Source organism: Ursus americanus, chromosome 7, assembly GCF_024610735.1.
Source record: "Ursus americanus isolate L20-20 chromosome 7, mUrsAme1.1.p, whole genome shotgun sequence".
In the NCBI taxonomy this organism is placed as follows: Eukaryota; Metazoa; Chordata; class Mammalia; order Carnivora; family Ursidae; genus Ursus; species Ursus americanus.
Genome location: NC_142133.1, coordinates 67771873 through 67792952, shown reverse-complemented (window position 1 = coordinate 67792952; position 21080 = coordinate 67771873). Strand labels below are relative to the sequence as shown.

The following is a 21080-nucleotide window of genomic DNA, read 5'->3' as shown; positions in this document are numbered from 1 at the left end:
ATGAGAAAGGGGGCGCTTTGCTTTTAATCACCCAACCCCTGGTCTCACTTCTGTTGTAGAAGCAGACCAGCCAGAGGGTGCTGCACTCATTCCTTTCTGGGGTCTTTCCTTCAGAATGTCTTAGTTCCCAGGTTTTTTCAATGACACGAATGTCTCTGATAATTTCTCAGAACTTTGCCTGTTATGAGAGACATACTCCTGTTTTCTGCTGTGACACCAGCAGGATAAAATTAAAAATGGCATCAAGAACCATTTCAGGTGTCCACTGTGGAGCTGAAAAAAGATCTCAGTGTAGACTATTCATAGGTTAAGGGGTCATGGGAGACACCCACCAAGAGAACCAAAACAAACAAATGCAAGTAACTACTGGCTAGCACCTGGAAAGGATATGCTAGGCTTTGCAGGCTCTGCTTTACTGGCGCTCTTAAAAGATGATGCAGAAAATTATGAGACAGTATGCTAACAAGTTTGGACATTGTCCTGGGAGAGCCACTGAGAGTTGTTAAGCAGGAGAGTGGTAATGAGATCTATGTCGTATCAGTCATCTTCAAATTTCCAGTCTACTCATACAAAATCTTTCTTAGAAACTCAAAATTTAACCTCGGTGAACGTAAAGCAGCTCTGGCACACATCGATACACATACATGTGCACGAGCACGATTGTCCCTTGTACTCCTAAAAGCAGTCTGAAGGGGCGCCTGGGTGGCTCAGTTGTTGGGCGTCTGCCTTCGGCTCGGGTCATGATTCCGGGACCCTGCGATTGAGCCCTGTGTCAGGCTCCCTGCTCAGTGGGGAGCCTGCTTTTCCCTTTCCCACTCCCCCTGCTTGTCTTCCCTCTCTCCTGTATCTCTGTCAAATAAATAAATAAAAATCTTAAAAAAAAAAAAAAAAGCGGCAGTCTGAAAAATAGCCTTAGATGCCTGGTGTAGAAAAAGACCGATTAAAAGTATAGCCTCAGCTTCTTAGCACACACAGACCTGGCACAGAGGTGCTCAAGATTTATCTACAGAATTCAAGTTCTTTTAACTGGGACAGGCCACAAAATTGCCAAACAATTGGAATTTTTAAAGATTTTATTTTTAAAGTAATTTCTACACCCAACATGGGACTCAAACTTAACGACTATGCGATCAAGAGTCACATGCTGTACTGACTGAGCCAGCCAGGTGCCCCACAATCGGACATTTTAATTTTTAAAATTCTTTTAAAGATTTATTTATTAGAGAGAGAGTACAGGGGGGAGGGGCAGAGGGAGAGGGAGAGAAACTTAAGCAGACTCCACACTGAGCACAGAGCCCAACATGGAGCTCAATCTCACGACGTTGAGATCATGACCTGAGTTGAAACCAAGAGCTGACGCTCAGCCAACTGTGCCACCCAGGTGCCCTGGACGACTGGAATTTTAAAACTCTTAGCCTTAGGTCATGAAACTCAGCTAACAGATATACTAATCCAAACGACGGGACTGGCCATAATTGTCAATAGAAGGAATTTCCCCTTGTTATTAACTTAAAACTCCACTAGAGCAAGCCAGTCTGCCACTTAGACAAAGCACACTCGAAGTCTGTTTTCCCCTTACAAAAAAAGTCTTTTAGAAAATTATTTTTAGGGGGCGCCTGGGTGGCACAACGGTTGAGCGTCTGCCTTCGGCTCAGGGTGTGATACCGACGTTATGGGATCGAGCCCCACATCGGGCTCCTCCACTATGAGCCTGCTTCTTCCTCTCCCACTCCCCCTGCTCGTGTTCCCTCTCTCGCTGGCTGTCTCTATCTCTGTCAAATAAATAAATAAAATCTTTAAAAAAAATTATTTTTACATTGGTAAATACCTAAAGGCACACCATGCATTACACAAATTAGTAAGGAATCCATAAAAGCATTCAGAAGAAAATTAAAGCTATGGCTCCTTTGTTATCTCCCTGCCCTTCTTAGAAATGGTTCTTTCTAGTCTTTTACAGTGCTTTCAAAAAGTACTGACATAATTAATAGGAATAATTTCTTCATTTTCAATAGTAGGCTTTGAGAAGACAGTACCAGAAGTATAAAAGAGCATATTATCTTAAAGTAAGCATAGATATCAAAGCTAAATGCATTTAAAAGTAGAATAGATGCTTTTTGTCCATTTAAATGATCCAGTGCTTGTAGTCTTCAAATTGATTTTGGGTTATAGTTATATACAAAACAATTGGTCCATGTTTTTCCATTTGGCCCATGACTAAACTATAAAAAGAAAATTATAGCTATCTCCTCCAAGCTGCCAAGCTATGATGAAATGTGGTAATAACCATACTATTTCCATTCCATGGGAGCATATGATTATAAGAATAAGCTTAAATATTCTATTTATAGCAAAGATATACTATGAACTAAGGTCTAAGATATTCACGGACACTTATTAACTAAAGGAAAAGACTGCATAATACAATCTTAGACATGTAACAACCAACACCACTACCCAAGAAGCATGCTCTCAAATTTCTAACAATGTGCTGTCATCTGAATGGCCACTTCTAGAACTGACTTCTGTTTTAAGGATGGGGTACCCATATTGACAAAGGTATTTTGTTAACTGTAAGGCAAGTATTATTCAAATGTACTGGTATGGTTAATACTGGTTGATGTTACAACAACTTTTTATGTAAACATTTTATTCATTCAACCAACACATCTCTGTAAAATGGAGTTTCCTACCTTCAGTGAGTTGTTAACATGCAATAAATGACAGCACTCTAAAAATTTCCCTTGATGGCTAAGCACTGGACTGGACATCAGAGGCATTAAGAATACAAAAAGCTCCCTGCTCTTAAGAAGCTTGGTCTCTGTGACCACCTACCACCAAACAATTCTTGATACAGTTCAACTGCTGATTTGTTTTCTGGTATCAAATAAGAAGGGAAAGTTTAAGAGAAAACACTGACGTGTTTTACAAAAAGTTACAAGTTTATTTATTCATATAACATATTCTAACATGTATCAAAGTTTCAAGCAAGTCCTTTTGAATCTCGAATAAGAAATTACAACATTCAGCATTAATTAAAAATAAGAAAAGGGTGATGGTGGGTTTTAGTCTAAAATGAAAATGCAGAAAACGTTTATTTTGGTGGATCTGTGTTGATGCCATATTTCTCCTTGAGAAGCTTCAACTGCTCCTCCTTCTTTTTTGTGTCCATCTTCTGAAATGCCTGAAATGTGATAAGCACCAAAGTTAACAGTTACTGATCTGTAGTCAAATGAAATTTCACTAACAGCACTAGCGAGATAGGAACTCACAGTATACTCTTCCCCTCATGGTACACTACTTAACATGGGCTCCCCATGCACTGAGGACTGTGGCTAATACTTACCCTGTTAGCATTATAGTACAAAACCACCAGGTATCTGTTACAAACATTGAATCCAGAAAGGTGATCACACGCATTCTTGGCGTCAAAGATGTCTTCATAGACCACATAAGCTGTTCCTCTAGTTTCGGGTGTGTTCCCCCTGCAGAGTGAAATCAGACTTAATTAAAATACACATTTACCTGAGTTAGGAAAGACGCTGGGTTTGAGGTCAGATGTTAAGGAGAGTAACTACCATGACTTCCAGACTTTGACGAAACCTCAGATGGGAGGCCTTCTGGCCAAGCACCTGCAATTTCATATTGGTGGAGCATTCCCTGGGGTTGCAGCTTTCTAGAAGTTTGCTGTGGCCAAACCAAGAAAGAAGGATATGCAGATTTCTACAGAAATTATGATTCAATAAGAGATTTTGAGGAGATGAAAAAGGCTGGTATCTTTCAGACTGCAAAGTGATTTTGGAATGTAAAGAATTTCTTTGGGTTGAGTTCCATGGAAATTTGTCACTGACCTGTATTCCTGAACTATGAAACAGGATTGTTGAGCTATGAAATAGTTTCTCTTTATAAATAAACAATAAATACTGTGGAAAAAAATACACATTTACCCGAGCACTGATAGTTGAATAACAGAACTGTCTTTTTTTTTTTTTAAGATTTTTTTTTTTTTTTTATTCGACAGAGACAGAGACAGCCAGCGAGAGAGGGAACACAAGCAGGGGGAGTGGGAGAGGAAGAAGCAGGCTCATAGCGGAGGAGCCTGATGTGGGGCTCGATCTCACAACGCCGGGATCACGCCCTGAGCCGAAGGCAGACGCTTAACCGCTGTGCCACCCAGGCGCCCCCAGAACTGTCTTTTAAACCACTAACCACAAAAGATTAAAGACATAGCTGGAGTTCAAGTATTTTGAGATCAACCTGAACACTGTTAGAGGAAATAAGCATTATGGATAGGTATGCTGGATAAGCCTACTGTTTCTTGAATTAAGGTTAATTTTTGTTTTCTTTTTTAAGTAAAAGAGCTGCAGGTTAAACTTGCTGTCAGGACTACTACTACAGCTACCAAAGCACTAGCAGCAAAGAACTAGCTTGAAACTTTGTCCCAGTCTTCATGTTTACTGTTCTAGTCTTTCCTATTTCTCACACTAAGAACTCATTATCAGTCTTTTTTATTTCCTTCGAAGATTGTATTTGAGAGACAGCCACGTGCACGCATGTGTAACGGGGAGGGGGGGACACATGCACGGGGGGAAGAGAGAGAGGGAGAAGCAGACTCCGCAATGAGCAGGAAGACCAACTGGGCCTCAATCCTAGGACCTGGAGATCATGACCTGAGCCGAAGGCAGACACTTAACTGACTGAGCCATCCAGGCACCCCCAATTCTCAGTCTTAAGCTGGAAAGTACAGTATTTGGGAGTGATGGCTCCTATCAGTCAGCAATGTCTAGAATGAGGTTTTTCCTACTGCACATTTATGCAACAGAACCAATACTTAAATTATTTATCACATTATTACCTGGTAACTAGTCTCTTGTTTCTAAAGATTTTAATTTTCTCCCTCACTCTAACTTTGTTTTAAGCAATCTCTACACCCAACATGGGGCTAGAACTCAAAACCCCAAGATCGACAGTCATGAGCTCCACTAACTGAGCCAGCCAGGCACCCCTCCCTAACTCTAATTTTAGTTTCAGTTAAAGACAATACAGTCTCCATCAATGCAGGAAACAAATGTTTTTGAGCAGTATTTTACTAAGGTTTATCAAATCCATAAAAATAAAACCTATCTGTGTCTGTAGACGGGGGTGGGGTGGAAGCCCTATGAAGAAGATGGCAAAATTATAAATGATGTCTAGGAAAACAGCCAACCATTATCCTTTATGGCCAGGAAAGGATGTAAAGAGTTAATGTGGTTTCTCCCACTTAGAAGATTCATTGCTTTTCTAAGACGTGGTACGGTCAACTCTAAACTTTTCATACACTCATTTTTAATAATATATGCACTCCCATGCATTACACAGCCCTGTTTGGCTTGGGAGAAGGGTCCAGCTTTGGCCAAGGCAGGTGGGAGGGAGTGATCTGCCTTGTGGGTGGGGTCATCTGCCAGCCAGGGAGAGTGCTGGAAGGTGGATAGAAGTGGAAGCTGGACTTCGATGGAGGATATGGAGCTGCTTCTTGTGTAGGTTTTCCTTGCCACCTCCTCTCTTCACCTCACCAGCTTCCTTCCTCAGGGAGGTAGGGAAGTGTGAAGAGCAACAAACTGCAGGCAGCAGATGGCCATGTGCTTGTCAGTGGGGGCAGTGGGCACAGGTCCCACTCAGCTTATGCTCCCAGTGTGATAAAGATGGACCCCTCCATCTGTGTTCTAGCCACCCAGTGCCAACTGTGGAATAAGGTTTAAGACCGTGGACTGCCTCTCCATCTGTCATAGTCCCCACATAGGGTCAAGCAAAGGTAGCAGGCCATGGGAAGGGGAGGTACCTGTTAAAATTTGATCCAGGACAAGACTACAACGTTGGGCCCTGGTCAGAGCTTATGCTTCCTGTAAATGGGAATGGGAGAGGTACGGGGTGCTGGCGTGGTCAGAGTGCCAGTGTCCTTGAATGCTTACAAGCTGTCAGGCTGAATGGGCCCAATGAGGGACTTTATAATATTCCTTACTGTCTGGGAACAGTCTAACAACTTTTGGACATTTTTTTCTTTAAGTTTATTTATTTATTTAAGTAATCTCTACACCCAACATGGAGCTCAGACCCCACGATCAAGAATTGTGTGCTCGGGTGCCTGGGTAGCTCAATCTGTGAAGCGTCTGCCTTTGGCTCGGGTCATGATCCCAGGGTCCTGGGATGGAGCCCCAAGTCGAGTCGGGTTCCCTGCTCAGTGGGGAGTCTCCTTCTTCCTCTCCCTCTGCCCTTCCCCCCTCTTGTGCTTTCTCTCTTGTTCTCTCACTTTCTCTCAAATAAATAAAATCTTAAAAAAAAAAAGAAAAAAAGAGAATTGAGTGCTCTTCCTGCCGAGCCAGCTTGACACCCCAACTCTTGGACTTTTGACTTAATTTTCAAGAATGGATTAGCTTAAAAAAAATTTTTTGTAATTAAAAAAAAATAATGCATTAGCTTTGAAAGTTGGGGATTACCCAAAGAAAAAAACACTGCCCCAGAGATTTTGCCAAAAAGCCTACCTATTTCTCCTTTGGAATAAAAACATAAAGAACTTAATATTTTAGTTCTTATTAACTGGGCAAGAAAGGTCTTATATTTCATTTTTTTCTCACAGCACCATGCACACAAGTGCTAAAAAACATATGAAAAGTGGAGATCTACTCTCTCCCACCAATTCTCTTTCTCCTGGAAGCCTAAAAAAAAAAAAAATCAAAACAAAAGTATCTCTTCCTCTTACATCTTCTTAGCAACTAGAACAGGGATGGGTACCAACCCCATTTTAAAGATTCTCATCTCCAAGTGTGCTAGCTGCTAACTATCAATCTAGTATCTTAACCATATTGTACCTTCAATTTCTGGAAGTATGTAACCGGTACCTACTGTATGGTAGGCACTGAGCCAACATTATTTTCTTGATTGGTGGTAAACCTCAGAGTAGGAATAAGAAAACCTAATCATGTGCATTAACCTCTCTCAGCTTCAGCGGCTTCATATGTCTAACAGCCATATCAGGATCTCTCACATGCCTGACGCCTTCCGTGTTTTAGTAATCAAGAGGTAAAAGATATGAAAGGGCTTTAAAAAGTTCAAAGCACTGTCTGCCAGGAAGGGTGACCACTCATCCCAGTTTGCCCAAGACTGTCCAGGATTTAGCACTGAAAGTTCATGTCCCAGAAAACCCCTTGGTCCTGGGCCAACTGGGAAGGTTGGTCACCCTAGTTCTAGGTGCCAAATATGTGATAAAGCATGATCACAGCTAGGGAACAAAAAAGTGTTTCTCAACCTATAATTTGGACCCAAATTCCTGCTTTTATGAATTTATTCAACAAATATATATTGTGTTCTTTCTGTATGACAGGCACTGGAAACAGAATAGTGAAAAAGACAAACATGTTCTCTCCAAGGAACTTTACCCAAGTGGGAGAAAGATAGATAAATACAGATGAGAAATATTATAAAGGAAGTAGACAGCTGTGACAGAGATTACTGGGAGGACAAGGATGACTTAATGCTAGGGTGGTCAGGATAAACTAAACCTCTTTGAAAAGGTGACGCTGAAGTGGAGACCTGAAGAATGAGGAGCCAGATAGGAGATGAGCCAGGTGAAAACCATTCCAAATGGAGGGACCAGACTACAAAGGTCCTGAGCTACTATGCACCCTTCTAAAGATGCCACTGCTTGATTATCTACCTGGGCTCTCTGAAACACTAACTTCACCGATGTAAGCATCTCTTCCTTGTGTACTATCAATAAATTTTATAACACTTTCAGAAGTCAATCACAACCATTTTCTGTATTATTCATTTACTTATATACAGGGGGTGTTTAACATGTATCAGGCACAAAAGCTATCATCCCAAAATGAAAAGAACATATAATACCTGTCCTGGAGGAGCTCACAGGCTGGCAAGAGAGACAAGTATACAGACAACAGCAAAATCATGTGTTAAAAGATGTTCACAGAAGGTGCTGTGGGAGCATAGAGGCGTGGTTAATGCACACTGGGAAGGAGATACTTCGTGACAAAGTGCTTTCACAGGTATGATCTAGTTTGAGCCTTACTAAAATTCTTTTAAGACAGGTTAGGAAGACTGTGTTTTATAAATAATTGAAGCTCAGAGGGATTAAATATTTTGCCCAGTTATATATGACTAGAAGACGTCCAGCTAGTATTTGAACTTAGGTCTTACATCCAATTCAATAAATTTATCCTGCTGCCTCCATGTTAAAAGCTGAAAGGCACAGTCTATCTAGATTATCTTACATGTGAGGGAACAGAAAACCAAAAAGTTGGACAACTTGTCTAGGGTTGCAGGGCCTGAAGCAGAATCTTATCTTCTGCTATCCAAGTCAGGGGACCTCTATATACTATTCTTCTATGTTTAGAACAGGGTTTCTTAACCTAGGTTTCGTGTACCCACTGAAATCATATGCAAAATGTTTTGTGTATTGTTCTGTGAAAAGGGTCCAAAGCCTTTATCAAATACTCAAAAGGACTGAGACTTCCTAAAGAGGATGGCTGGTCTGTAACACTTCATTTCCATCCCCACTTGAGTACCAATGATGATGTATTGCTAGCACTTGGTTTACTTTCTGAAGGGAAAGTGATGATTTAAACGGAGAATCTCTCAAGATCTCACAGAATTCTAAAAGCCAAGAAGAAGCTCTCAGGTCACAAAAGAAAATTTATTAAGAAAGAGATATTCAGGGGTGCTGGCTGGCTCAGTAGAAGTGTGTGCCTTGTGAGTTTGAGCCCCTGTGTTAGGTTATTATTTAAAAAAATAATAATAATCATAGTAATAAACTTAAAAAATTTTTTTTCCCAGATGAACTCTGAGGTAAGTGGCCCATTTATTCTAATTAGAGTCTCACTAGCTATGGATCTGTGTAGTGTAAATATTCAACTTAGAACCAGAGATTTTATCACTAAATAGCTGTGTGAAGCTAGAAAAGTACTTGTACTCCCTGGGCCTTGGTAGTCTCACCTGTTAAACAGACAATTATCGGGGTGCCTGGGTGGCTCAGTCAGTTGTCTGACCTTTGGTTTCAGCTCAGGTCATGGTCTCAGGGTCTTGGGACTGAGCCCTGCGTTGGGAGTGCTTGTGCTCAGCAAGGAGTCTGCTTGGGATTCTCTCTCTCTCCCCTTACCCCTCCCTGTTCCCATGCTCGCTCGTGCTCTCTCTCAAATAAATAAATCTTTAAACAAAACAAAACAGACAATTATCACCTCCACACAGGGCTGTAGTGTTGGTGATATAAATAGAAGCACCTATTACAACAAATGGCATTTTGTAGATGTTCAATAAATATCTAAATATATGAACCCCAATTTTTAGATTTAATTAAAACCTGAACTCATGTTGCAATTATTCTCCCATATACTTTTAAATCTTCAGTAGAAAAAATAATAAAAAATAAATCTTCAATAGAAAGTTGTAGTTGGGAAAAAAAATCATTTTTCTCAGTTACTTGTATACCTCCTTACTCAGTTTATTCAGAAATTCCAGAGTCAGTAAAGTAGACAGGAGAGAAAATTTGAGTTAATGCATATAAAAAACAAAGTATCATATCTGATTTTACAAATAATAGTTACGCAATAAATGTTGCTTCTTTCTTTTCCCACCCATTCCCCTCAAACCATTCATTACTACTTCATGCTTCCTCTAATTTCACAACTACTATTCTTGGCTCTCACCGAGCTAGATCAGGAAGGTCTCATTTTTTTCCATACAAAAAAATCTCATCTCCCAGATTTCAATCCATTTAGTCTCTAGGCTCTTGGTTAGGCCTTGCTGTCAGCTATAATTCTGAGATTATACAATCATTTTCTTGAAAAAACATTTCAAAAGTCTCAGTAAGACTCACACTCGGATTTGACGAATAGGTCCGTATTTCCCAAATATATCATACATTTCTTCAGCTGTGATTTTGTATGGCAAATTTCTTATATATAAAATCCGATTTACTTCAGGTGGAAGGCGAATCTAAAATGAGAAATATGTACTATTATTGTAATCAGAGGCAGGAGTGCCCCCACCTAAAAATAATTTCTCATAATAAATCCTCACAGTAAAAACAAACAAAAAAACCCCACATAACAGTCAAGAATAAGAATTATTTTTTAAAAAATTATAATCTGATATTCCTGAAAATGGCATGCTTTTCAGAAAAACAACTGGGCACTAGTTTTAGGGACGAGTATTAGTAGGAACTAGTAAGGGGCTACTATAAAACCCAGGCTTCCAGTCACTGCAGTTAAACAAGGATTTCCAACCTCATTTAAAAGTCCTCAATGCCTCAGACATATATGGGAATGAAGGGAACTGTTCCTGTTTCCTAGACAATAAAACTCCCATTGATGACTCTTATGTGGTCTTTTCAAGAAACTGTTATATCAACGATTATCTTCTCTCTTTTGAATTTACAGTCTTTCCTTCATCACTGGCTTCTATTCCTTAGGTGAGCAGCTGCTGATATCCTGGCAATTGTCATGCAAAACAAAATAGTCATTTATATCCTTCTTCCTTCTTTCCAAAATATTCACTGAGCACCTTCTCTATGCACCTATCAGGCTAGGTATTAGGATTACACAGTGAAGGAAAAAAACAAGGTTTCTGCCTTCCCTGAATTTATCAGCTCTCTACTTACTATCCTATTTTGCTTTTTTCTTTTCTTTCAGTCAAGCATCTGGAAAGATAGTCTATACTCACTTACCTCATAATCTTTAGTTCACTGACACTCACTAACCTACCACAACCCAGCTTCCACCCCAGCACTGATGAAAATACTTTTATGCTAAGACATTTTAAAAAAAAAATCGTATACAAAGATTTAACAAACCTTATAAAAGCGGTGGGGAGGGGCAGAAGGAGAGAATCTCAAGTAGACTCCGCGCTGAGCACGGAGCCCAACATGGAGCTGGATCCCACAAACCCAAGATGAAGACCTGAGCCAAAACCAAGAGTGGGGCGCTTAACCGTTGGAGCCACCCAGGCAACCTGGCATTAAGACCTTTTAATTGCAGTGTTCAATTTTCATCACACCTAACTTCTGAGGCTTCTGACATTGTTGAGTATTCTTGACACTTAATTTCCTTGGCTTCCTCCTACCTCTCTGGCTAGTTCTTCTCACTCTTCTTTGCCATTAAAATATGCTCTTCCACAGTTTTACTTTTAGATTCCTTTTTGACCCTTTGTATACTCTCCCTTAATTCTACACTCTCTTTGATCTCTTAACCACACACATGGTTTCCAAAGTTGGTGAATCTCAAATATGTATCTCCCAACCAGAGTTCACTCCTATGTTCTTATTAACATATTCAATTACATACTGGATATTAATTTGCTCAACAACTATTGAACTGGCAGCTTCTTAAGGCATTAAGCTAAGTGTTGATACTTATTCCCTGCCCTCAAACCATTAACAAATGGTCAACAAATAAGTACAATGAAGTTTTAGATTTAAGATTTCAGACTGAGTTCAAATAGACAATCAACACTTACAATTATAACACACTTCTCTCCTAAATCTGCTTTCTCAACTCTGTAAAACACTGTATCACACTTTCTCTTCATTCCTCAAACCTTACCACCACTCCCTTTACATCTCAGTTGGGCTGTCACCTCTTCCCTGCCTATCCCAGGGGTTGATCTTGCCTCTTACTTATTGAAGAAAATATATATGACCAAATGGTAAGTACTTATATTCATGTCACTAAACCCACCAATCTAAATTTATCCATATCCACCCCCCCATTATCATTTACTCGAAACCTTCACTCCTGAACTTACCTCATCTTTCTCCCACATCATCAATTTCTCCCACTCTACCAGATCATTCTCACTGTCATACAAATACACTTTATATCACACATCTTAAAACAGGAAAAAGTCAACTATCATCCAATCTCTCTACTCCCTATTTACATGAAAACTTGTGTAAAGAGCTGTCTCCATTTTCTTTTTTCTTTTTTTTTTTTTTTAAGATTTTATTTATTTATTCGACAGAGATAGAGACAGCCAGCGAGAGAGGGAACACAAGCAGGGGGAGTGGGAAAGGAAGAAGGAGGCTCATAGCAGAGGAGCCTGATGTGGGGCTCGATCCCATAACGCTGGGATCACGCCCTGAGCCGAAGGCAGACGCTTAACTGCTGTGCCACCCAGGCGCCCCTGTCTCCATTTTCTTAACTTCCATCCTCTTTTCATCCCACTGCAACCAAGTTTTCATCCACTGAAATGATCATCATCAAGGTCACCAAAATTCTGCAGCTCACCATGTCCAATTTTCTGTCTTCATTATCCTATACCTCTCAGCCTTACAGCTGACCTACCTCTTTTTATTCAGTTTTTCTTAGGTTTCTATAATACCCCATTCTCTAACATTAGAATGTAAACAGAAGGGCTTTTTGTTTCATTCACTGTTGTATCCCCAATACGTAGACTAGTGTCAGGCACACAGTAGGTTTTCAGTAAATTTAATTTTTGAATTGTTTCCTATCTCGCAATTCTGGTACATAGTAGGTGCTCAAACATATTAAGACATTGATGAAGGATCCAAAAACCTCCGTGACTTGAGGAGAATCCCAGGCCCTGGTTGCCTGTGAGCTATTAGGTTATTCACTGGGGACTCGTCTGTGCTACTGACTTTCGGGCGAAGATCCTGTTGCCAGGTCCTAGGTGAAGATCAAGCAACAAACGCTGTAGGGCTAACACTATGACTGACACCAGAATAAGAGACCGAGGGAACTCTCAAAACGGTGGAGGCGGAACTGTGGCTCAAAACGCATCTGTAAGGATGGGGCCAAGATGGAACTCCCAGCGATAAGACAGTAAATTCTGGGCTACTCTGGCCTGGGAAACCGAGGAGGGGCAAAATACACAGTTCCACGCCGTTAAGAAAGTCCAGCAGCGAGGTCCTCCCCCCACCCCTTCTGCAGAAGGCCAGATACTCACGTTCGCCCTCTTGGCCGCTTGCATCGCCATCTTGGCGGGCTGATATGGTTACTGCAGCAAACACTGGAATTCCTCCGGACGCCTCCGGAGCCCGCTCTACTGGACCGCAACACAACAACTCCAGGACATCAACATCCAACCTCCGCCGGAAGCTTTCCAACACCCCGGATTATCGCCGTCTCACACCGAGACGTGCTGACGTAATATCCCCTTCCGAAAAGACGCCGGAGCGAAACGATCCTGAAACGAAAAAAAGGCCGAAAGAAGAAAGGCGAGGATTCGAGACGTTTTTACGAGCTGCGCACCGGAAAGGGCGGGGCCTGAGCTTAAGAAGGGGCGGTGTTCCTGTCGGGGCGGCCCTGACCAAAGGATGCTGGCCAGAGGGGGCGGGGCCTAGGGGAGCCGGAGGGGGTGAGGCTGCGCCCAGGTGAGGTGCGGGAGAGGGCGGGGCGTGGCGCGGGGCCGGACTCCGTGCGGCGCGTACGGCCGGAGCGGGTGGCTGATGGGTGGACCCGGGCCTCGGGTGTTGCGCAGAGGGGAGCCTAAAGGGTTGTGGCACGTCGTGTGGTGCAGAGGCTTTTCCCGTACCCGGAACTCCCGGCCCTAGAGCAGCCCGAGTGGAGTACCCACTGTTCGGGCCTTTTCCTGTGATCCCTGTGGTGACGGCGGTCGCGACTCCCACTCCACCCCCGCCCAGGAGGCCTCAGTCCACTGTCTGGGGCCGCCACAGTGAGAAGGCCACCCTTCAAATCTACTCTTTATTTCCTTAGATCGGCTTTACACGGATCAGTAGGCGAGGCCAGGGGAGGGCCAGTGGGTTACAGGGTGGCCTGGAGTAGGCCCGATCTCTTTCCTGGGTACCAGAGACTTTCTCCAGTTTGTCCTGGGAAAGCCTTCTTCATTGTGGCAGTTCCAGGACGATTTTGCCCACGTTCTTGTTACTCTCCATGTATGCATGGGCCTCCTGGATTGCAGTCACGGGGTAGACTCTGTCCAACACCGGCAGTAGACGTTGGGGGCTCTCCGTGGAGAAGTGGGGCAGGATTTGTTTTGTGAAAGCCTCCACCAGCCGTTGCTTGTACTTAAGATGAGGAAAAGGAGACCATCAGTCTAGACAGAGACTTTACCTTGCCTCTCCCCATCCTGCTTAGCCTTTGTGCGCTCTTCGAAATGTGGACACATCTGAAAATGCACACAGGGGGTACCTAACCCCTTCCCTACCAGCATGTATGTGTGTACCCCCAAATGTATAACCTCTCCTCCGTATCAGAGAAAGACTGAATCCTGTTCTGTAATATCAGTGGCACTGACAACAGGATTGTTCATGAAGGCTAAAGCAGGAGGTGGCCACAGACAGGACTTCTATAGGCTCAGTTCAAAAGGGATGTTTAAGCTGTTATCCCACAGGTGTGAAACCCTAGGTGGGGAAACATTCCCCAGTCTGGCACCTGCTAGAGTACCACACAGAAGATTTCAGTAACATAATCTGTTCAAGGTAGAGCCTTAACTAACCTTACTCACCTTTCTTACCACACTGAAAAGAGTTCTGTCTTTGAAGACAACATCTTGGTACTATTAGAAATACATTTCCTAATACTGTCAATGCTTTGTTCATTTTGTTAGAAAGTTTAAATAATAATGTGAAGGATTAGCTACCTTCTTCCCAAGATGTTGAGACTTCTATTGACCAGTTTTAATTAGTTCTATGAAAATGGTTACTTATTTACCCATGGGCAGGGGGCAGGTTTCTACATAGGCTCTCTAATGTAAGATGTGTCAGATCTTCCTTTCTTGGAGCTACGTAAACCCACCACACTTTTGTGGGTAATAATTACATGTTTTCTTTTTACTTATCATTCACCTTTTTGTCCCTAGATCTCAGCATAGTGGTGATCAGACTTCCTCGTTTAAAAATTAGCTTTGAAAATAGAGGTCCACTGACGTCAGTTCCTCCCATCAGACCATAGAGAATCCAGTGACCATCAAGAGCCAGGCAGTTGACGTTTTTCTCCCAGAAGGATCCACCTATGCAGTCTAGAATAAGGTTGACTCCAGCACCTTTCACATGAAATACAGATTTGTAATGCTTGTCAGACACAGAAGGCTTTGTGCAAAGTAAGATTCCATGGTATATTAGTGAATATATGGGTATATATATATAAAGGTGCAAGTGGTAAATCTATAGGTTGGAACTGGAAAACACTGCTCATAGAAACATTGTTGTAGATGGAGTTTAGGTAGCTAAACTCTATCATACATGTGTGCTATAGTTCATCTTTTATGATCCCTAGCCACAGCAAGAGGGAAATGGGGCAACATCATGACCTGGTATCTCTCTTGATCCCGAGGTCAGTACAGAACCCAATGGCAATCAGGCATGAATGAGAACACAACAGGGAAGATCCACCCAGTCTACAGGGCAGGCGGTTCACATCTAAATTATGAAGTGTCTGCACTGGGTTATCTGATTCATAGTTTTACAAGCTTTCGTTTCATGTCTCCTTTTTAACTCATGTGGAAAAATGGAAAAGGATGAGCCAAAAATACACAGATTTGGCTTTGGAAAACAGAGGCTCACCCATTTAGAGAGCTACCATCCTAACCCTACTATGACCACACTAAGCTCCTGTTAACTCATTGCAGAGTGACTTGGATAATTCCAGTCCAACTCTCTGTGACTCATCTGATTTCTAAAATGTGTGTGAATGATGTCACTTACAAGAATGCGCACGGAAACATTTTAGTCCTGAACACTGCCTGCCTGTCCCCAGAGATCAAACACCAGAGTGCTAGAATTTGGCTGGGCAGCTGCTGTGTATTTAGCAGAGGCAAGCCAGATCCAGAGCACTGGCACACTTCAGGCTGGTGAAGATTTGATTGAATCATCTCTGAAATTCCTGTTGGGCTGCAGGAGCTACTGTTTACCTTTAGTGAACTTCAGTGTTGCTTCAGAAAAATCCTCTTCTTTGTAATTGAATCCGGCAGCTGCTCCAAGCTTTTCTGCCATCTGAAGCTTGTGCTGGGAGCCAGCTGTGACTAGAGGAATAGCTCCAGCCATCCGGGCCAGTTGGATGGCAGCTGTACCCACACCACTTGACCCTGCATGGATTAGCACAGAGTCTCCAGCCTGAACGTTTCCTACGGCACAAAGTACAAGAACCATTCTCTTTACTTTGCAAGTGCTACACATTCCCCGCGCAGGCATATTCGACCACATGCACCTGGCCCTGGATGACAAAATGCCACATCTCTTGCTCTCTTAAGAGAACATAATGACAGCTCTTTTTTGTTTTACTGCCTTTTGTCAAAGTGGGAAACAACCTTTTGAAACAGTTGTTGGCAGCCATATCCATGTTTTACTTATGACATCATCCTGAGATGCACACCTCTGACATACACCTTAGTAAGTAAGAATAACTATCGTTCCCACTGTCACCACCTGAAGCCAATTCCTCTTCAGTCTGAAACTGGTCTCCAACTGGTCTCAGTGATCCAGGCACCACACACAACCACCAGGCTCCTCTTCCTAAAATGGAGCTTTCATTATGTCACTTTCTCCTCAAAATATAAAGTGGTTCTCATTTGGCTTTTTCATCAAGTCCAGGCAACGTGCCATTCAAGGCCACTAAAACCCAGTCCCAGTGTCATCTTTCACAGATGATATTCATCATCCTTCACTCTGAGTGGAGCAGCCGATTTCACCTTGACACTCTTAAGCCACCTTGGCCTGCCTTCTGTCACATCTCAACTTTACCCACCCTTCAATCCTCCTCTTTCAGAAAGCCCTCTCTGACCACTCGTTCCCACACTAACTGTTCCTATCTTGAGTTTCTTTCTTTCTTTTCTTTTCTTTTCTTTTCTTTTCTTTTCTTTTCTTTTCTTTTTAAGATTTTATTTATTCATCTGACAGAGAGAGAGCATGAGTAGGAGGGCGGGGCAGAGGGAGAGGGACAAGCAGCCTCCCCGCTGAGCACGGAACCCAATGTGGGGCTCAATCCCAGGACCCCGGGATCATGACCGAGCCAAAGGCAGATGCTTAATTGACTGAGCCACCCAGGCAACCCCCCCCCCCCATCTTGAGTTTCTATGGTAGAGACAAGGCCATATTCTGAAATCTGTGGTTGTTTAATTCCTATGCATGCCTTGTCTTCCCTCGTTTACTGTGCTCCCTGACAGCAGGGACCAAATCTTCTTAGGCTCCCCCCCCCCATCAGCTCTTGGCTGGCTTCAGTAGGACTGAGGAGGAATAAAAGTTGGTTGACTGGCCCCTTCTACTGTACTAGGCCTCACAAAGAGAATCTCTGCTGGACTTTGAGCAGCTGGGACTACTGGTGGGCCTACAGTGTGAAGATATGCACAGGCCTTCTATCCAGTGCTTTCCAGGCTTTCCATCTGCTAACCATGATGTTCAGCCTCAACATTAGGCCATTGCTAACACGGTATGAGAACCCAATACTACCCGTAGTACATTAGGGTGAGGTGCTGGGTTTGGATGTGGCTCAGTGGCCAGGCCAAAGCTGCCCCAGAGGACTGCTGGGTTTTGAGGTGGCTGAGTCATGAAGTAACTGAACCACACTGTATGGAGTGAGCATGGGGGGCTCCTCACCCAAGAGATGTAACAGCTGGAAGGCGGTAAGCCAGGCCTCCGGGATGGCTGCAGCCTGGAACAGGGTCAGTCCTGCTGGGATGGGCATGAGGAACTCTTCTGGGGCAGTGACATACTGAGCCTGTCCCCCGCCGGGCAGCAGAACCATGGCTGGGTCCCCAATCTTCCAGTGCCCCTGGCAGGCAGGCCCCAGCTCTGCTATGTGTCCAGATGCTTCCAGTCCCAAAATGCTGCTGGCCCCTGGGGGTGGGTCATACTGGCCTTGTCTCTGTAGAAAGAGGAGTGCACTAAGTGGTGAGCATGATCAGAAATGTGTGTGTCTGGGGCGCCTGGGTGGCTCAGTCGTTAAGCGTCTGCCTTCGGCTCAGGGCGTGATCCCAGTGTTCTGGGATCGAGCCCCACATCAGGCTCCTCCGCTGGGAGCCTGCTTCTTCCTCTCCCACTCCCCCTGCTTGTGTTCCCTCTCTCACTGGCTGTCTCTATCTCTGTCAAATAAATAAATTAAAAAAAAAAAAAAAAGAAATGTGTGTGTCACCATCCCTGGCCCTCTTCCGATAACCCCTCTTTTTCTCAGAAAAATCGGAATAAAGTCAGGTTTTGTAAGTCAGGAAGAGAGACAGGAAAAGTAATTCAAATAAGATACTGTAGGTCACATAATCAGTTGATGTCAGAACTGGTAGGGTCCTTAGCTATTTACTTTACCAAAACTCCTTGTTTTACAAACGGAGAAACTGAGACCTGTACAGGGAGATGACTTGTCCAAAGTCACAAAGTAAATTAGTAGCAGGACTAGGTACAAAACCATAAACTCCTTATGACAGTTCTCATAGGTTAAGTACCAGGCTTTGTTCTCACTGCAATCCTCAGAAGCCTCTGATTGGGGGCGCCTGGGTGGCACAGCGGTTAAGCGTCTGCCTTCGTCTGTCTTCCCTCTCTCGCTGGCTGTCTCTATCTCTGTCAAATAAATAAGTAAAATCTTAAAAAAAAAAAAAAAAAGAAGCCTCTGATTGAAGGCTTCAGAGCAGAGGGGCTAAACCAGGATTGTGCATTAGAACCATCTGAGGAGCTTTTTCAAAGTACACATGTCTGGGTTCTGGTGATGTTTATTTTTGAAAAGTGCCCCAGGGATGACTGGGTGGCTCAGTCGGTTGGACTTCCGCCTTCAGCTCGGGTCCTGATCCTGCATCTCCTTCTTCCTCTGCTGCTCCCCTTACTTGTGTGCGCTCTCTCTCAAATAAATAAAAATAAAAACTTTTAGAAAAGAAAAAGAAAAGTGCTCCAGCTGATTCTGGGCACACTTTTCTCAGTTATTCCAATCAATGCAGTTGGCTCAGTTTAGCTTTTCAAATAGCAGAAAAAAGAAGATTCCTAGAGTATAGTCCCCTGCCAGCTCTGAGACCCTCAGAGTGGAAAGAATACAGACTTTGGATCCACAAAGCCCTTGATTTGACTTACAGCTGCCCTGATTACTCGTGTCTTGGCCTTAGGTGTATTACTTAACCTCTGTCTCTCAGTTATTTGTATAATATGAATGGTAAGCAGGGTTGCCTGAGGAGTAAATGAGATAAGAGTAAAGCCTAACACACAACCCCCATCTCCTTATCTGGAAGCCAGAGCAAATGATGGATTAACCCAGGGTAGATGCTTTGTAAATATTCCTGTATATTGTCTTAGAACCCCCAGCACACATTCTGCAAACACACCTTTGTAAGTGTTACAGGCAGTGCCCTAGGTCATTCCTTCATCTGTCTGGTTAATGTTTATCGAAGGCCCTGGAGTCCCACTCTGCCCCAGCCAATGCCTGACTCCTGGGTACCTGGATTAAGTCGGCCCGGTTCAGGGCGCTGGCCGCCACCTTCAGGAGGACTTCACCCTCTCCTGGGCGGGGTTTGGCCACCTCCTTCAAGTAAAGGTTTTCTGGTCCCCCCGGTTTGTCGAAGTGCACAGCTAACATGTTCTCTGAGGACACTGTAGAAGCAAGGGAGGGAGCCCGAGACCCTTTGCGGAGCGCGGCGCCCCCTGCCGGCCAGAGGCTTCCCTTTCGGTTTTCACGAAGTCTGACCCCCGCCGAGCTCCGCCCTCCTTCCCGCGAGGTCCAGCAGCCTCCAGACGGGGAAGTGGGGACACCGTCCGGGCTTGGGTGCAGCGGACGGAGAGAACACTGAAGAGCGTGAGGCAAGCTGCGCTCCCTCTGAGTTGGAACCCCCCCACCGGCTCGGGTGTAAGGTCCTGGAGACTTACTGGGGGCTCGGCTCTCCGCTGCTCCCCGTGGAGCAAAGCGGTCCTGCGCTCCCCTTCCTCGGATCCCTGGAGGAGAACCCCGCAGCCCAGGACTGCTTCGGTGTCGAGCGCGAAGGACGACTGGACTGTGGGCAGAGCCAGGGGTGGGACTGACCGGGACCTATCCACTTCCTTCTCCTCCTTTCCCCTTTAAGGTGGAAAGTTAGTGACAGCGAATCAGGTTCCTTTTTTCTTTTCTTTTCTTTTTTTTTTTTTTTTTTTTTTTTTTTTTTGAGCCTGGGAAACTAATCTTTCTTCCTGTTGGCAGGAAATGTCCCAGCCCTCCCTGCAAGAAGAGAAAATTTCGTCTCGCTAGGGAAGTAGAGTGCGGTCCATTTTGCAGCCAGGGCAGGCTTTTAACTCGACGCTGTAAGGCTGGCATCCTAAGTATAGGTGGGCAAGCAGCGTGCTGCTGAGAGAATAGAGAGGGGAAGGTAAAAGCTGCCCTGGAGGGGCGCCTGGGTAGCGCAGTCGTTAAGCGTCTGCCTTCGGCTCAGGGCGTGATCCCGGCCTTCCGGATCGAGTCCCACGTCGGGCTCCTCCGCTGGGAGCCTGCTTCTCCACTCCCCTGCTGTGTTTCCTCTCTCGCTGGCTGTCTCTCTGTCACATAAATAAATAAAATCTTTAAAAAAAAGAATATTGTCTCTCAGTTTAAAGAAAAAAAAAAAGCTGTCCTGGAATCCTTACACTTCTGCTCTTCCTCTTGGGGATAAGGGGGCAGCGCCTGGAAGATGCTGCCCAGTGCGGCAGTTTTGACTGATTAAAGCTGTAAGAATAGCCTACATCAGGCTTTCTCAAATTAGGCATTGTTGACACTTTCGGTTTTTTTTTTTTAACTTTTTAAAAAGATTTTTATTTGTTTACTTGAGAGAGAGCATGAGCAGGGGGGAAGGGCAGAGATGGAGAAGCAGACTCCCCGCTGAGCAGGGAGCCGGATGTGGGGCTCAATCCCAGGACCCTGAGATCATGACCTGAGCCAAAGGCAGATGCTTAACCGACTGAGCCACCCAGGCTCCCCACTATTGACACTGTGGACTAGATAATTTATTCTGAAAGATTGCCCTGTGCATTGTGCAGTGTTTTAAGGGCATTCCTGGTCTCCACTCACTAGATAGCACCCCCATCCAGTCATGACAATAAAAAATGCCTCCAGGCATCCCCTGGGGGGGGGGGAGCAAAATTGCCCCAGTTAAGCAGCACTGGGTTAGAAGAATCCACACAAATATGTGCTTGTACAAAACAAGAT

The 21080-nt window shown here is 44.0% G+C and overlaps 2 protein-coding genes and 1 pseudogene across 2 annotated transcripts; 1 reads left to right on the top strand and 2 right to left on the bottom strand.

Annotated features, from left to right (window-relative positions):
• Positions 1 to 2918: 2918 nt before the first annotated feature.
• SF3B6 (splicing factor 3b subunit 6) lies at positions 2919 to 13298 on the bottom strand. Its single transcript, XM_045809318.2, has 4 exons — positions 12949 to 13298; positions 9863 to 9981; positions 3344 to 3482; positions 2919 to 3181 (listed from the first exon to the last, which is right to left on the bottom strand). Exons 1-4 carry the CDS (start codon positions 12976 to 12978, stop codon positions 3092 to 3094), a joined length of 378 nt encoding a protein of 125 aa, XP_045665274.1. The 5' UTR covers positions 12979 to 13298; the 3' UTR covers positions 2919 to 3091.
• LOC148109724 (cytochrome c oxidase subunit 6C pseudogene) lies at positions 3552 to 4012 on the top strand (annotated as a pseudogene).
• Positions 13299 to 13692: 394 nt separating the features above from the next.
• TP53I3 (tumor protein p53 inducible protein 3) lies at positions 13693 to 19942 on the bottom strand. Its single transcript, XM_045809316.2, has 6 exons — positions 19796 to 19942; positions 19371 to 19522; positions 17555 to 17822; positions 15874 to 16086; positions 14810 to 15006; positions 13693 to 14029 (listed from the first exon to the last, which is right to left on the bottom strand). Coding segments are annotated over exons 1-6 (1014 nt in total). The 5' UTR covers positions 19797 to 19942; the 3' UTR covers positions 13693 to 13846.
• Positions 19943 to 21080: the final 1138 nt, after the last annotated feature.

Coding starts and splice junctions, on each gene's coding strand:
- TP53I3 (XM_045809316.2), bottom strand. Junction 16,087..17,554: donor CCAGCTGTTACATCTCTTGG/GTGAGGAGCCCC, acceptor TTTGTGCCGTAG/GAAACGTTCAGGCTGGAGAC. Junction 14,030..14,809: donor TGAGATCTAGGGACAAAAAG/GTGAATGATAAG, acceptor CCTCATCTTAAG/TACAAGCAACGGCTGGTGGA.
- SF3B6 (XM_045809318.2), bottom strand. CDS start 12,978: ATGGCGATGCAAGCGGCCAAGAGGGCGAAC. Junction 3,483..9,862: donor CCTATTCGTCAAATCCGAGT/GTGAGTCTTACT, acceptor TTCACTCTGCAG/GGGGAACACACCCGAAACTA. Junction 3,182..3,343: donor TGTACTATAATGCTAACAGG/GTAAGTATTAGC, acceptor ATCACATTTCAG/GCATTTCAGAAGATGGACAC.